We start from the raw sequence: 14,775 nt of genomic DNA, 5'->3' as shown, positions 1-14,775 counted from the left end.
TCAAATACAGGGGGATGCATGCTGAAATGATACAGAAGGACAGCAATAACTAAGGGTGTAATTGGGGGATTATGGGAGAAAGTTTCTGTTCACTTGAAGAAGGCAGATTCCATCGGGCACTGAGTAATTTTTTTTCTTCCCTGCAAAGCGAGTGGTAGGCCAAATAAGTTTGGGAACTCTGCATTAAATCATCCCTAATACTGATTATCTGTAAAATGATGTTATTAGCAAGCTCTTAATAGCTTTTAAGATTCAAATTGCATATATCCGTCCAATTATGCACACTAGAGATGAATACAAATGTATATTTACATGCATATATGCATGAGGTTGAAACCATCAATTCTCTAAAACAGTCAAGTCTGATTCAGTTAGGCAATACACAGTAATGCTACATTGAAAAATACTTTCAGGAGAAATCAATTTATAAGAGGCCAAATATCTGACTATCCTAGAATTAATCCATCACATATTGTACATAAATATAGGTCATCTCATTTTATTAACAAGGGACTTAATGCCAAACTGTTTAATTATCTTATTATAAGCATAAGACAGAATAACTGAGATATTTTTTAATACTGTGCTTCAAACCCGCCAGATTCCTCCTGAAGCACCCAAAAAATCAGGCTAAAATAATGGGCACACAACCTCTACAACCAACAGCAATCCTGGTTTCAGAGTCCAGTTAATGATGAGATGATGTTACCTATTTCTCTTCTTTCGGTGCTCTCGGTTTGAATTTTCTGATTCACTACCACTGCTTGTGTTACAGCGTGAGCGTGACCTAAAGACAAAATGAGAAGAGCTAAAGAAAGAGCACACATCAATGACAAACATTTTAGGGAAGTTTATGGTACTTTGGTACTTTAGAATGAATCGTGCAGTAGAATTACTTATCCAAACCTCAATTGCCCTATTATCCCTCTTCCAGTCAGTGCTTGCCAGATATGTGAACGAGTATAGAAATGTGCAATAGATTAAGGCAAATGTCCTGGAGCCACCAGCAAAATAAAACCCTGACAAGGCACAGTTATAAGCTGTTGTAATGAACTAAACATGAACACACCCTCAAACTCCCCCACTCCTGCCCAACTGGACACAAGTTTGTTTCTCCTCTCCATAAATATGGACTGGTCTTCTGACTAAGTCTACCAATTTAATGAGATAGGAGGCAGAAGGCAGAAGGGACGGTTCAAGTCTCCTTCTTCCCAACCATCTAAAGGTGTGGCTAGTAATGAGGAGAGCACAAGAGAGAGAACCTGTGGCTCCAGCCATTCTGCCAAGATGTTAACTGTGTGCGGAAAATAACCTCATATATCACAGCCTCAGCTGCCATCTGAATGCTGCTTGAAACTACCAAGAGCAGTTAAGGAACCTTATAGAAGACTTATCTCAGATCTATTTACCTGTTTTTGCATTGAGGCCACCAAGGTTTTTGTATATTTAACAAACAAAAGAAACAGGAAAAAATATATACTGCTAAAGACACTACAGAAAGAAAAATTAAAGCTAAATAAAAAAGTGAAATCTAGATGATGGCAAAATTAATATCCAAAAGTTAAAATATACTGACAATACTTTGAAAGCAACTACCATAAAATGAACAAAAATGCCCCCATCCTAGAAAGTCTGAGCTGTGCAGATGTGCTATCTGCTAATCTTTCCTTCCTTTATCTAATTAATTGGACCCCTTTATAAAAAATATTACCTCTGGCCAACGGAATTGTACTGTGTCTCTGAAGCACAGCAGACCTCACTGGACTTTCTTCTATGCCTGCTTCGTTCTAAGACTATATCATGTGTGGCTTCCTCCCCCTAGGGCTCTCTCCTTCCTTGGAGGTGAGTCGACCCGCCCATACAGGGTGGGACCAGAGGAGCTCAGCTTCATTATGCAGCCATATACATCATCTAGCCAATGAATACCACCACAACACGTAGAAAAATCCACAATACAAGTATGACAATGGGGAAACAACTCAGAACAACACCGGGCATGGAGAATGAAGATGACAACTCTGATGACCCGAAAACGGCCAAGCACCTACTTAGTTTCTCAGATATGGAGTTTAGAGAAGAAGTATGGAGGATGTCCATAGAACTCAAATAAAGCATAGATCAAGTTGAACAGAACACTAATAAGAACCAAGAAAATATGAAGACAGATATCAGAAAACTCCTAACTGAAATAAGAGGTCAAATAACAAGTATGAAAAACTCAGGAGACAAATTGAAAAACTCAGTGGAAAACCTCTCTAACAGGGTAACAGCAGCTGAGGATAGAATTAGTGAACTGGAAGATGAGATGCATAAAAATTCTATACAGCAGAAGAGATTGGAAAAAAGCCTTGAAGCAAATGATCAGACAAATGGAAAAATTACTCCAAGAATGTCAACAGATGAAAATAGAAGTCTTTGATAAGCTCAACAGAAACAATTTAAGCATCATTGGAGTCCTAGAGACCCAGGGAAAAAAATCTCCAGGAAGAATCAAAGGTCAAGAACATCATTAAAGAGAAATTACCAGAGCTAAAGAATACATACATGCAATCAAATCCTGCATACCGAAGAGTACCAGCTAAAAGAAACCACAGGAAAAACACTCCAAGACACATCCTAGACAGAGTGTCGAACCCCATAGATAAAGATAGGATACTGAAAGAAGCAAGATCAAAAAGGGAAATTACATTCAAGGGAGCATTCTTGAAATTTACAGCAGACCTGTCACAAGAAACACTCAAAGCAAGAAGGCAGTAGTGGGACTTAGTGACAAAACTCAATGAAATAAATGCTTCGTCTAGAACACTGCACCCAGCAAAACTCACTTTCAGGTTTGAAGGAAGTATACATAGCTTCACAGATAAACAACAGCTCAGAAAATTTACAGACTCAAAACCAGCCTTAAAAGAAAAACTGAAAGATCTACTTTAAGACAAGACTAGCCAACAGACACACCAAACTTCTACATAAACATGGCACTAAATCTTATAAAAAATTATCTCTCTCAAAGTCAATGGACTAAATGCACCAGTTAAAAGACACAGAGTGGCTAAATGGATGAAAAACTCAATCCAACCTTCTGCTGTCTACAAGAAACAAACCTGAGTAGTTAGAAAAAACATAGACTCAAAATAAAAGGCTGGAGGAAAATCATCCAAGCAAACATCACCCATAAAAAAGCTGGAGTGCCCATAATAATATCAGATGGCACAAACTTCATACTCAGAAAATTTGTAAGGGACAAAGACGACATTTTGTACTAATCAAGGGATATGTACAGTAGGAAGAAATCACTCTCCTAAACATGTATGCAAGCAATGAGGGGCCAGCAAAATATTTATTACAATTATTGACAAATATGAAAAAGGATATCAATAATAACACAATAATTGTGGGAGACCTCAACACGACTTTGTCAACTTGATAGGTCAACCAGACTGAAACCAAAAAAAAAACTATACTGGACCTGAAAAGAAAAATGGAAGAAAGAGGCTTAGTAGATAAATAGGAAACTCCACCCCAGAAACCTGGATACAATTCTTCTCCAATGTACATAGGTCATTCTCCAGGATAGACTACATGCTGGCACATAAAACATATCTCCATAAAATCAAGAGGATAGAAATTTTGCAGACTACCTTTGCTTACCAAAAGGCTCTTAAATTAGATGTGAATTACAAAGGGACACAAAAGAAAAACTTTAACACCTGGAATTAAACAGCCTACTACTGAACAACCAGTGGAACCAAGATGAAATCAAAAAGGAAATCAAAACGTTCCTGGAAACAAATGACAATGAAGACACAAACTATCAGAACCTATGAGACACAACAAAAGCAGTAATGAGAGGAAAATTTATACACTTGGAAGAACACATCAGGAAGGAAGAAGGGGCATACCTTAATAGTGTAATGACACAGCTCATAAAATTAGAAAATGATCAACGAAAGGAACCCAAAATAGGGATAGAGAAGAAAATAACAAAGCTTAGAGCAAAAATTAATGAAATGGAAACCCAAAACACAATCCAAAAGATCAACAAAAGCAGAAGATGGTTCTTCGAAAAAATTAACAAGATTGATAGACCATTGGCAAAACTAACAAAGAGAGAGAAACTTGATAACCCATATCAGAAATGAAAAGAGGGAGATCACTACAGATATTGCAGAGATTCAAAGGGTAATCAGAAACTATTTGAGAAACTATATGCCACTAAGCATGAGAACCTCGAAGAAATGGATAAATTCTTGGACTCTTGTAACCTTCCACGATTGAATAAGGAGGATCTAAACAACTCCATCAATATTGAGGAAATTAAAATGATAATTAAATGTCTGCCCAAAAACAAGAGCCCACGCCCAGATGGATTTACTAATGAATTCTTTCAAACCTTTCATGAGGAACTACTACCAATCCTGGCAAGACTCTTTCAAGAAATTGAAAAAACGGGAAAAAACACACACACACACACACACACAAAAGAAATAAAAAAAAGAAAAAAACGGGAACACTTTCAAATAGCTTTTATGAAGCCAACATCACCTTGATACCTAAATCAGACAGAGATGCAACCAAAAAAGAAAATTACAGACCAATATCCCTGATGAACACAGATGCAAAGATCCTCAACAAAATACTGGCAAACAGAATCCAATGCCTCATCAAGATGATCATCCACTATGATTAAGTAGGCTTTACCCCAGGAAAACAAGGATGGTTTAACATCCATAAATCTATCAACGTAATACACAACATCAACAAGAAGAAAAATAAAAATCACATCATCATATCAATAGATGCAGAGAAAGCATTTGATAAGATCCAACACCCATTCTTGATCAAAACTCTCAGTAAGATAGGAATGAAAGGAACCTTTCTCAATATAGTTAAGACCATCTACCACAAGCCAATGGCAAATATTATTCTCAATGGAGAAAAATTAAAAGCTTTCTCTCTAAATTCCTGTACAAGACAAGGCTGTCCTTTCTCACGACTCCTCTTCAACATTGCACTGGAAGTACTTGCTATAGCGATTAGGCAAGAAAAAGATATCAAGGGAATTCAGATAGGAAAGGAAGAAGTCTAGCTCTCACTGTTTGCAGATGACATGATGCTCTTTAGAAAACTCTACCAAAAATCTTCTAGAAACAATAGATTCATATGCCAAGGTGGCAGGCCATAAAATTAACACACAAAAATCAATGACCTTTTTATACACCAATATTGATAGGGAAGAAATGGACATTAAGAAAACAAACCCAGGGGCCGGGAAGGTGGCGCTAGAGGTAAGGTGTCTGCCTTACAAGCGCTAGCCAAGGAACAGACCGCAGTTCGATCCCCTGGCGTCCCATATGGTCCCCCCAAGCCAGGGGCGATTTCTGAGCACATAGCCAGGAGTAACCCCTGAGCGTCAAACAGGTGTGGCCCAAAAACCAAAAAAAAAAAAAAAAAAAAAAAGAAAACAAACCCATTCACATTAGTGCCACACAAACTCAGATATCTTGGAGTCAACTTGATTAAAGATGTGAAGGACCTATACAAAGAAAACTAAAAAAACCCTGCTCCAAGAAATAAGAGAGAACACATAGAAATGGAAACACATACCCTGCTCATGGATTGGCAGGATTAACATCATTAAAATGGAAATACTCCCCAAAGCTCTGTAGATTTAATACAATCCCTCTAAAGATACCCATGACATTCTTCAAAGAAGTGGATCAAACATTTTGAAATTCATTTGGAATAATAAACACCCTCGAATAGCTAAAGCACTCCTTGGGAAAAGGATATGGGAGGCATTACTTTCCCCAATTTTAAACTGTACTACAAAGCAATAGTTATCAAAAAGCATAGCATTAGAATAAAGACAGACCATCAGATCAGTGGAATACTCTTGAATACTCAGAGCATGCTCCCCAGACATACAATCATGTAGTTTTTGATAAAGGAGCAAGAAATCCTAAATGGAGCAAGGATAGCTTCTTCAATAAGTGATGTTAGAACAACTGGTTAGCCACTTGCAAAAATGCAAACTCAAACCCCCAGCTAACACCATGTACAAAGGTTAAATTCAAATGGATTAAAGACCTTGATATCAAACCTGAAACCATGCAGGGGTCTCAAACTCAATTTACCTGCGGGCCGCAGGAGGCAAAGTCAGTAAGCCTTGAACATTGGGGGGTGTGACTCAAACAACTAAACAAAACAAAACAAAAAAAGATTCCTCTAGGGCAGGGCCACAAAATGTTCTACAAATGGCCGTTTGTGGCCCACGGGCCGTGAGTTTGAGATCCCTGTCATAAGGTATGTAGAACAACACGGAGGTAAAATACTCCGTGACATTGAGACTAAAGGTATCTTTAAGAAGGAAACAGCACTCTCCAAACAAGTGGAAGCAGAGATAAACAGATGGAAATATATTAAGCTGGGAAGCTTCTGTACCTCAAAGGCAATACTTCCCAGGATACAATAGCCACCCACGTAGTGGGAGAAATTATTCACCCAATACCCATCAGAAAAGGGACTAATATCCAAAATATACAAGGCACTGACAAAACTTTATAGGAAAAAATACATCCAATCCTATCAAAAACTGAGGAGAAGAAATGAACAGACACTTTGACAAAGAAGAAATACAAATGGCCAAAAGCCACATGAAAAAAATGTTCTGCATTGCTAATCATCAGGGAGAAGCAAATCAAAACAACTATGAAGTATCTCACGCCACAGATATTGGCACACATCACAAAGAATGAAAGCAAGCAGTGCTGTCCTGGATGTGGAAAGAAAGGAACTCTTTTTCACTGCTGGTGGGAATGCCATCCAGTCCAACCTTTATGGAAAGTGATATGGAGATTCCTCCAAAACAGGGAAATTGAGTTCCCATATGATCCAGCTATACCACTACTAGGGACATGTCCTAGAAACTCAAAAATACAATACAAAAATCCCTTCACACCTATATTCATTGTAACACTATTTACAATAGCAAGTCTCTGAAAACAACCAAAGATACCCTTCAACAGATGAATGGCTAAAGAAACTGTGGTATGTATACACAAGGGAATATTATGCAACTGTCAGGAGAGATGAAGTCATAAAATTTTCCTATACATGGATGTACATGGAATATATTATGCTGAGTGAAATAATTCAGAGGGAGAGAGATAGACACAGAATAGTCTCCCTCATCTATTGGTTTAAAAAAAAATAAAAGAAAATTTTACAATAATTCCCAGAGACAAAAGAGCAGGCTGGAAGGTCCAGCTTACAACATGAAGCTCACCAAAAAGAGTGATGAGTGCAATTAGAGAAATAACTACACTGAGAACTATCATAACAATGTAAAAGAATGAGGTACGTAGAAAGCCTGTCTCGAGTGCAGGTGGGGGTGTGGTGCGGAGGAGGGAGAATTGGGACATGGGTGATGAGAATTTTGCACTGGTGAAAGGGGGTTTTCTTTATATGACTAAAACCCAACTACAATTGTATTTGTAATCAAGGTGTTTAAATAAAGATATTAAAAATATTTATACTCAGAAAAAAATTTTCCTCCATGTATAGGAAAATTTTGAGACTTCATATCCCCTGCATAGTATTCCACTGTGTATATGTACCTCAGTTTTTTTTAGCTAGTTATGTGTTGAAAGGCACCTGGGTTGTTTCCAGATTCTGGCTATTGTCTTATGGGAGCTCAATTTCCAGTTTTTTGAGAAATCTCCATATTGTTTTCCATAAAGGCTGGACTAGATGGCATTCTCACCAGCAGTGAATAAGAGTTCCTTTCTTCGATCTGGAGGCTAGTTCTAGCTGGCATTGGGTTTGGGGAGACCCCATGTCAAAGGCCTCCCTAGCTTGGGGGTGCTGGGAGCCCCCAGCGGTCCCCTCTTCTGCCCCCGGCCTCCAGGCCTTCTCTGGTGCCAGCCCAGGCGGTCAGACAAGGTGGGTGTCGGGTGGTCCCTCCTGTATGGGGTTCCAAGCTTTCCCCGCGCCTTCCCCCAGCACTAGGGTGGGAAGGGCACAGGGTGGAGAGCAGGCAAATCCTGGCTTCCGGTTCTCTACCGAATCCTTTCTTGATCTGAAGGCTAGCTCTAGCCGGTATGGGGCTTGGGGAGACCCCATGTCGAAGGCCTTCTCCCTAGCTTCGGGGTGCTGGGAACCTTGATAGGCCCCCAGCTCTTCTGCCCCCAGCCTCCAAGCCCTCCCTGGGTGCCAGTCCAGGCAGCCAGAAATGGTGGGTCCTAACTTGGGGTATGCTGAGATTTGCTTGGTTGCACTAAGTTAGTCACTGGCAATTTCTTACCAGTCTACATGTTCAAAACCGTGCGGGGACACACAGTATATATTGAGAGTATTCCCTATCCTTAAGTTATGTTTTGTGTATGCAGAATGTCCATTTTGTATTCTGCCCTTTCGCACACCCCTACAAAGCTCATTTTTACTCCTTAACTCTCTCATCCCCCCAACCATCAGTACCCCACATTACTCTTTTTAACTTCAGTACTGCACAATCCTACTCACAGACCAAAGCCATGCATTGGATCTAACAAAGACATAAAATGGACATGTCTTTTGAATATTTTATGTGTTTTTCTTTGATAGCTATAACTCATACTAAATATTCTCTTATACAGTGACGGTTCTACCCACTTTTTATCTTTTCTTCTCTTTGTGAGCTGTTCAATAAGGAATTTTGGTGAAAAAGTCCCTCAGTTTAATGCTTATGATTGAACCATGTCATGGGGATTGTTGGACTTGTTCTTATGGCCCCCATATGTGCCGATAACGCCACATGGCATTGTTCCTTGTTTGCATAGGCACATTAAAATGGGAAAATACTATACATACAAATAAGATCTTATCTAATAAAGATTGGAACACACAAATCTTGTAGTGCAATGGGACCTTACATCCTGAATATTGACATAATGACCTGGCACAGGCCTCAGAAGAATGGGCATTCTCCATTCACCCCTGAACCAGGGAAGCTATCTATGAAACATCCAAGGTTTTTTATAACATCACCTAGAAGCAATCCTCTACCAGGGAAGACCCTACTGCTGCTCTGACATCGACCTGCTCAAAAGAGACTTACCTTAACACTAAGAAGACTTGACAACAATGACCTGCATACAGGACATGGCTCTCTGCATTGCCCTTTAATTGTGAGTAGAAACTAGAGGACACTCCACATCCTGACTTCAATGTAGGATATGCAGATTCCAGGATCTTTAATACAGAAACATGATACCAACAACAGAGACTGTGTGAAAAATAAAAGTGTGCTGGAACTACAGACAATGACTTGGATTGGACAAACTTGTTTGCCTAGAGACTAGAGTTAGTCTTATGCCAGGAAACTTCAGGGGTAGGGTCTCCTTGTATTTAGGCCAAGGCTTTTCCTTTCCATGTCCCTCATATTTTGGTGGGCCTATGCAAACAATAATTGCCACTCTAAAAAAAAAAGGAGTTCCTTTCTTCCTAGATCTCTGCACTGTCTGATATTAAGATTTGATCTTTATTCATAATGTTAGATGGAGGTCTGAGTTCACTTTTTTTCATGTTGATTGACCAGTTGTCCCAACACCATTTGTTGAAGAGGCTTTCCTTGTTCTATTTTGCATTCTTACCCCTTTATCAAAGATTAAAACTGTGGTACATATACAGAATGAAATACTATGCAGCCATCAAGAAATATGAAGTCATGATATTTTCTTATGTATGGATGGTCATGGAAACTATTATGCTGAGTGAAAGAAGACAGCAATAGACACAGAATAGTGTCACTCATCTATGGGACTGAAGAAAAATAAAAGAAATTATTGTAATAATACTCAGAGATAATAGAAATTTGGCTGGAAGAACCAGTCCATGATATGAAGCTTACCACAAAGAGTGATGAGTGCAGTTAGAGAAATAACTATACTAACAAATATCATGACAATGGTAATGAGTGACAGAAGTAGAATGGATGTCTCAAATATAGGTGAGGGGTGGTGGAGAAGGGAGATGAGGGAGGGATATTGGTGGTGGGAATGTTGCACTGCTGAAAGGAGGATGTTCTTTTTATTACTGAAACCCAACTACAAATATGTTTGTAATCATGATGCTTAAATAAAGATATTATTTTAAAAAATAAATGTTACCTCCTCCTTTGCTTTAGATCAGAGTCTTCACCACTGTTATGGGCTTTCCTACAGAACATGAAAAATAAAGAAATTAAGGAAATTATGAAATGATTCAAGGAAAGCACACTCTAACAATTTCACTTTTTCGTTAGTTGTTTTGTTTTTGTTTTGAGGCCACATCCAATGGTGCTCAAGGGTTACTCCTGGCTCCACACTCAGAAATCCCTCTAGGCAGGCTTGGGGGCTCATATGGGATGCCAGAGATTGAACCTGGGTTGGCTTCGTACAAGGCCCGACCTGCCTCCAATTGCTTCCTCTATTTTCTCATAACCCCTTTGCTCTCACCAAGTAATACACATCACTGTAACTCAACATCAATTCTGCAACTACCTACAAATGCTCTGTTCACCAACAAGCCCCTACTGATCAGCTTTCTCCACTGATGAGTTATATGATTTGAACAAAGTATGCCTTTGTTCGGTGCCTCACTGTAATGTTTATTTGTTTTTGTTTTAGGGCACACTTGGTGAAGCTCAGGTTATTCCTGATCTGTACTCAGGAATCACTTCTTGAGGCGCTTATGGGATCAAATGGGATGCCAAGGATCAAACTGTGTGTGGCAGCTGTGGCCCTTACCTGCTGTACTATCACTGTGCCCCCCACAATCGCCCTGTGCCTCATTTTTAGTCTGACCTATCACAAAAGGTTGGTATGAGAAGAAATTAACATCTGTATCCCAGAGTGGAGACCTGGCTGGTAAGTACTCAATACACATTAACTGTCACAATTGAGTATTCAACTATTTCTATTCTCCCTTTCTTTGACCTCAAAAGAACTTGTGTCTATTGTTTTTACTACTTTATATATGCTCTTCACCTTCTTTTCCCCTCCATGAGTCAACTTAAATCTTCCTCATTCATCCCAGAACTCAAAACTTCTCCCAACTCTACTTTTAGTTTGGTCTTTATGGCAAAACCCTAAGGATCTGGGGTCCAATTATAATGATTCTCCAGGGGTCTTGTGTAGCTGGCTGGGAATGTCACTAAAGTGAGCTTTAAAAAATGAATATTGGGGTCAGATTGATAGCAGATAGTGCTATCTGGCTTTAGCAGATGACTATTTTCTTTTTTCAAAGGGAGAAAAATCAGTTGAGAATTATCTCATCTTCCTATATCTAAAGCAAACCTTACAAGACCTCCTTCTCTGTCACTTTTGAATCTGCCTTTCAAAGAAGATTAATACCTCCTCATGGACCATGTGAGCTCTTTCACCTCTGGTCTTTTTTTACTTCTAGCTCTCACTTGTCATCACGGGGGAATTCTTTTGCCACTGAGCGCATGCATCCACTATGTCTTTCCAGCTTAAACTATACCTCCTTTACTGCACACTCCCCTTTCTCCTATTCTTTCCACCCACTCATCTTAAAACCCAAACCTCATGACCAAGGTGCCTGTATCCTGTCTACCTCCTTACCCTCTTTGATCTGGTTTCAGACTCACATGGCTCTTTAATATCATCAGCAAAACTACTTAGTGTCCTCATTTTTCTAACATGCATATAGCAAACACCATTTTAAATATGCCATTTTGACTATATAGAAAACATTTAATGTAAATATAAATATAAATATGTGGCTCACAGGTCATCTAAGAAATACCCCAGCAATAAAATTTTGTTGGAGTAACCAGTTCTCACTCTAATCAGGATATTTCTTCTTTGCATGTGCTTGTCTTATTGGTATGGAAAGAACCTCTGGACTGGCCCAATGCCCCTGCCTATTCTCCCCAATGGGGTGGCCCATTCTTCCCAATAAAGACCGTGGATCAGAGACTTTTACAAGTTTTGGTTCCAGAGCCTGCTTTCCTGCCTGCCTGCAGGTGCCCTTTGGCCTGCTTGCAGCTAGCTTGTGGTGGAAATTCCTGAGGCTGGTGTGGATTATTTCCTGTGTCGGCTTTACTTCCAGTTCTGTGTTCCTTAATCCTCCCAGGATTGGGAGATGAGACTTTCTATGCAATTTCATTCCTGTAAAGAAGTCAGCTTAGATAGCCACCTCGTGTGTGTGTGTGTGTGTGTGTGTGTGTGTGTGTGTGTGTGTGTGTTTGGTGTGTGTGTGTGTGTGTATGTGTGTGTGTGTGTGTGTGTGTTTTGGTTTTTGGTTTTTGGGTCATACCCAGCGGCGCTCAGGGGCTACTCCTGGCTCTAGGCTCAGAAATCACTCCTGGCAGGTTCGGGAGACCAGATGGAATGCCGGTATTCGAACCAATGTCCTTCTGCATGCAAGGCAAACGCCTTACCTCCATGCTATCTCTCCAGCCCAGCCACTTACTTCTAATATACCAACTGAATGCTTTCCTTTCCTTATATTCCCACCGAGAAAGCCACAAAACTCCTTCCGATGGACAAATACAAGATAATCTGCAAATTCCAACTCATCCTTCCTAGAACCCTACTGCTCACATAATGACAACCTGCACAGACATCACTCATGCAATTCCCTACACGATGGTCTAGTATGTGCATGACAGATTTGATGTGCTCATAGGTCTCTGTTTTGGTAGAACATATCTCAAATTATAAATTATAATTTATTTATTTATAATTACAAATTATAACTTAGCAAAGTATAGTGAGTATTCTCTACCATTTTATTGGAAGAGTCTTTTAAAGTTAGTATCTAAGAACTGGGGAAATAGTTCAAAAGACTGGAGCACATGCACTGCCTATGTGAGGTTCTAAGTTTGATCCTAGGGTGGATTCCCCGAGCACTGGACCCCAAGTACTGGCAGGTTTGGCTCTGGCTGTTAAGTAGCTCTGTGTCACCAGGCCTATACTCTGAACTAACTGATGAGCCTGCTGGTAGCATAACATGAGGAGTGGAAAGTGAAGCCCCTGAGAACTGCTTAAAATGGTCCCCACTTAAAAAATAAAGGCACATTTATATTGTTTCGTTGCTTTTTTCTGTTTTGAGAAGTAAAATATCAGAAAAATGTCTTTATACAGTATTTATTTGGCTATTTAATCCTAAACAGGAAACAATATTAATTTTAAGAACAATGCTTCTTTCTCTAATACAGCTGCTGTTACATGCCTTTCTCTTCCAGACTCTCGCTCTTCCAATTTTAATTTCTAATTTATATTTTAAAATATAATATAATAGATCTTAGTATGTGTCTTTCAATATAAAGCATTAAAGACACTTATTGTCTCGGCTAAAGTCATATCCTCATGTGCTGTGATATTTCTTGGGCTTTTTCTTATTTTCCCTACAACATTTTCTGTAGTCTCCCTTTTCTTAGAAATTTCACTAAAATTTTTGCTATCTGGTTTTTTAATACCGTTGTTTCCAAATTTTTTTAATTTTTTTATTTTCTCATTTAACACTAAATAAGATTTTCCACAAATATCTGTAGATTGAATTCTGCCATCTTAACTTGAAATTAAGAACACTTACTTGTTATTTCTATCATTTTGGTGAAAATTCATTGGTATGATGTTTTTCTTTCTTTTTTTTATTTAAGCACCTCTCCTCACCTCTCCTCTCCTCTTCCTCTTCCCCCCTCTCCCTCTCTACTTCCTCACCTCTCCTCTCCTCTTCCTCTCCCCCCCCTCTACTTCCTCTCTTTCTTTGACATTGTGGTTTGCCCTGCTGTTAATGAAGACATGCCATGCATTTCACTTTCATTGTAGACCCCTTTCTACTCTAACTGCCCTCTCAGCTCTTTGTGATATACTTTTCATCTTTTTAAAATTATTTTTATTTGATAGGAACCTCATCAGTTGTTTACAGAAGGCCAGTGGTTATTTCCAACCACAAGAAGTAATAATAATGAGCAAGCTGTAAACAGGATGAGGTGATCAGGAGGATAGAAATCCACCTTTGGGGCCTCACACTTGCAAAGCACACTCTCTTTTTGTTGTTTGTTTTTGGGTCACACCCAGCAGCACTCAGGGGTTAGTCCTGGCTCTATGCTCAGAAATCGCTCCTGGCAGGCCCAGGGAACCATATGAGATGCCAGGACTCGAACCACAATCCTTCTGCATGCAGGGCGAACGCCCTGCCTCCATGCTATCGCTGCTCTGCCTCACCCTTTAACATTTTCATTTTTGTTTTTTTGGCCACACCCAGTGGCACTCACAGGTTACTTCTGGTTCTGCATTCAGAAATCACTCCCTGCAGGTTCAGGGGACCATATGGGATGCTGGGGATGGAACCTGGATCGGCTGCATACAAGGAAAACAACCTTCCCACTGTTCTATCTCTCTGGGCCCTCTATCAACCTGTTAAGTTCTCTTTTCATTTTTCTAAAGATAATTACAACTTTTAGACATTTGTTGTTGCTTCTTAAATTCTATTTATTTTCTGAGTTCCCCCTTTCCATTATACACCACCCATATCCTATTTACTTGTTTCTGTCTTTCAAAACAGAAGCTGTTTCAAATGCCAGGTGATTTAAGTTCCCTCTTTCTCTTCCCTACCTAAACATTAGAAAGTAAAATTTCCAGAACTAGACATTAGAGAGCATATTAACTGGTTCTTTACTGTGATGTAGAGCAAAATAATGTGGGTCCTTCTCAAGGAATTCTTTGCAGGGTCCTTTGAAAGTGAGTTTACTGTGGGTTTTCCTTGCATTTGACCTTTTGTTATAGT

The 14,775-nt window shown here is 39.4% G+C and overlaps 1 protein-coding gene across 1 annotated transcript in view; it reads right to left on the bottom strand.

Moving 5' to 3' along the window:
* EPB41L4A (erythrocyte membrane protein band 4.1 like 4A) overlaps positions 1 to 14,775 on the bottom strand; it is a 294,094-nt gene that overhangs the window by 45,164 nt on the left and 234,155 nt on the right. Inside the window, exons 16-17 of the mRNA XM_049776051.1 lie at positions 10,146 to 10,193; positions 710 to 787 (exon numbers count right to left, since the gene is read on the bottom strand). Of these exons, the coding sequence (XP_049632008.1) occupies positions 710 to 787; positions 10,146 to 10,193 (126 nt within the window). The remainder of the gene's footprint in view (positions 1 to 709; positions 788 to 10,145; positions 10,194 to 14,775) is intronic.

This window comes from Suncus etruscus, chromosome 6 (assembly GCF_024139225.1).
Source record: "Suncus etruscus isolate mSunEtr1 chromosome 6, mSunEtr1.pri.cur, whole genome shotgun sequence".
Classification (NCBI taxonomy): Eukaryota; Metazoa; Chordata; class Mammalia; order Eulipotyphla; family Soricidae; genus Suncus; species Suncus etruscus.
Note: the sequence above shows the minus strand (reverse complement) of the source record. Positions and strands in the feature narration are given on the sequence as shown.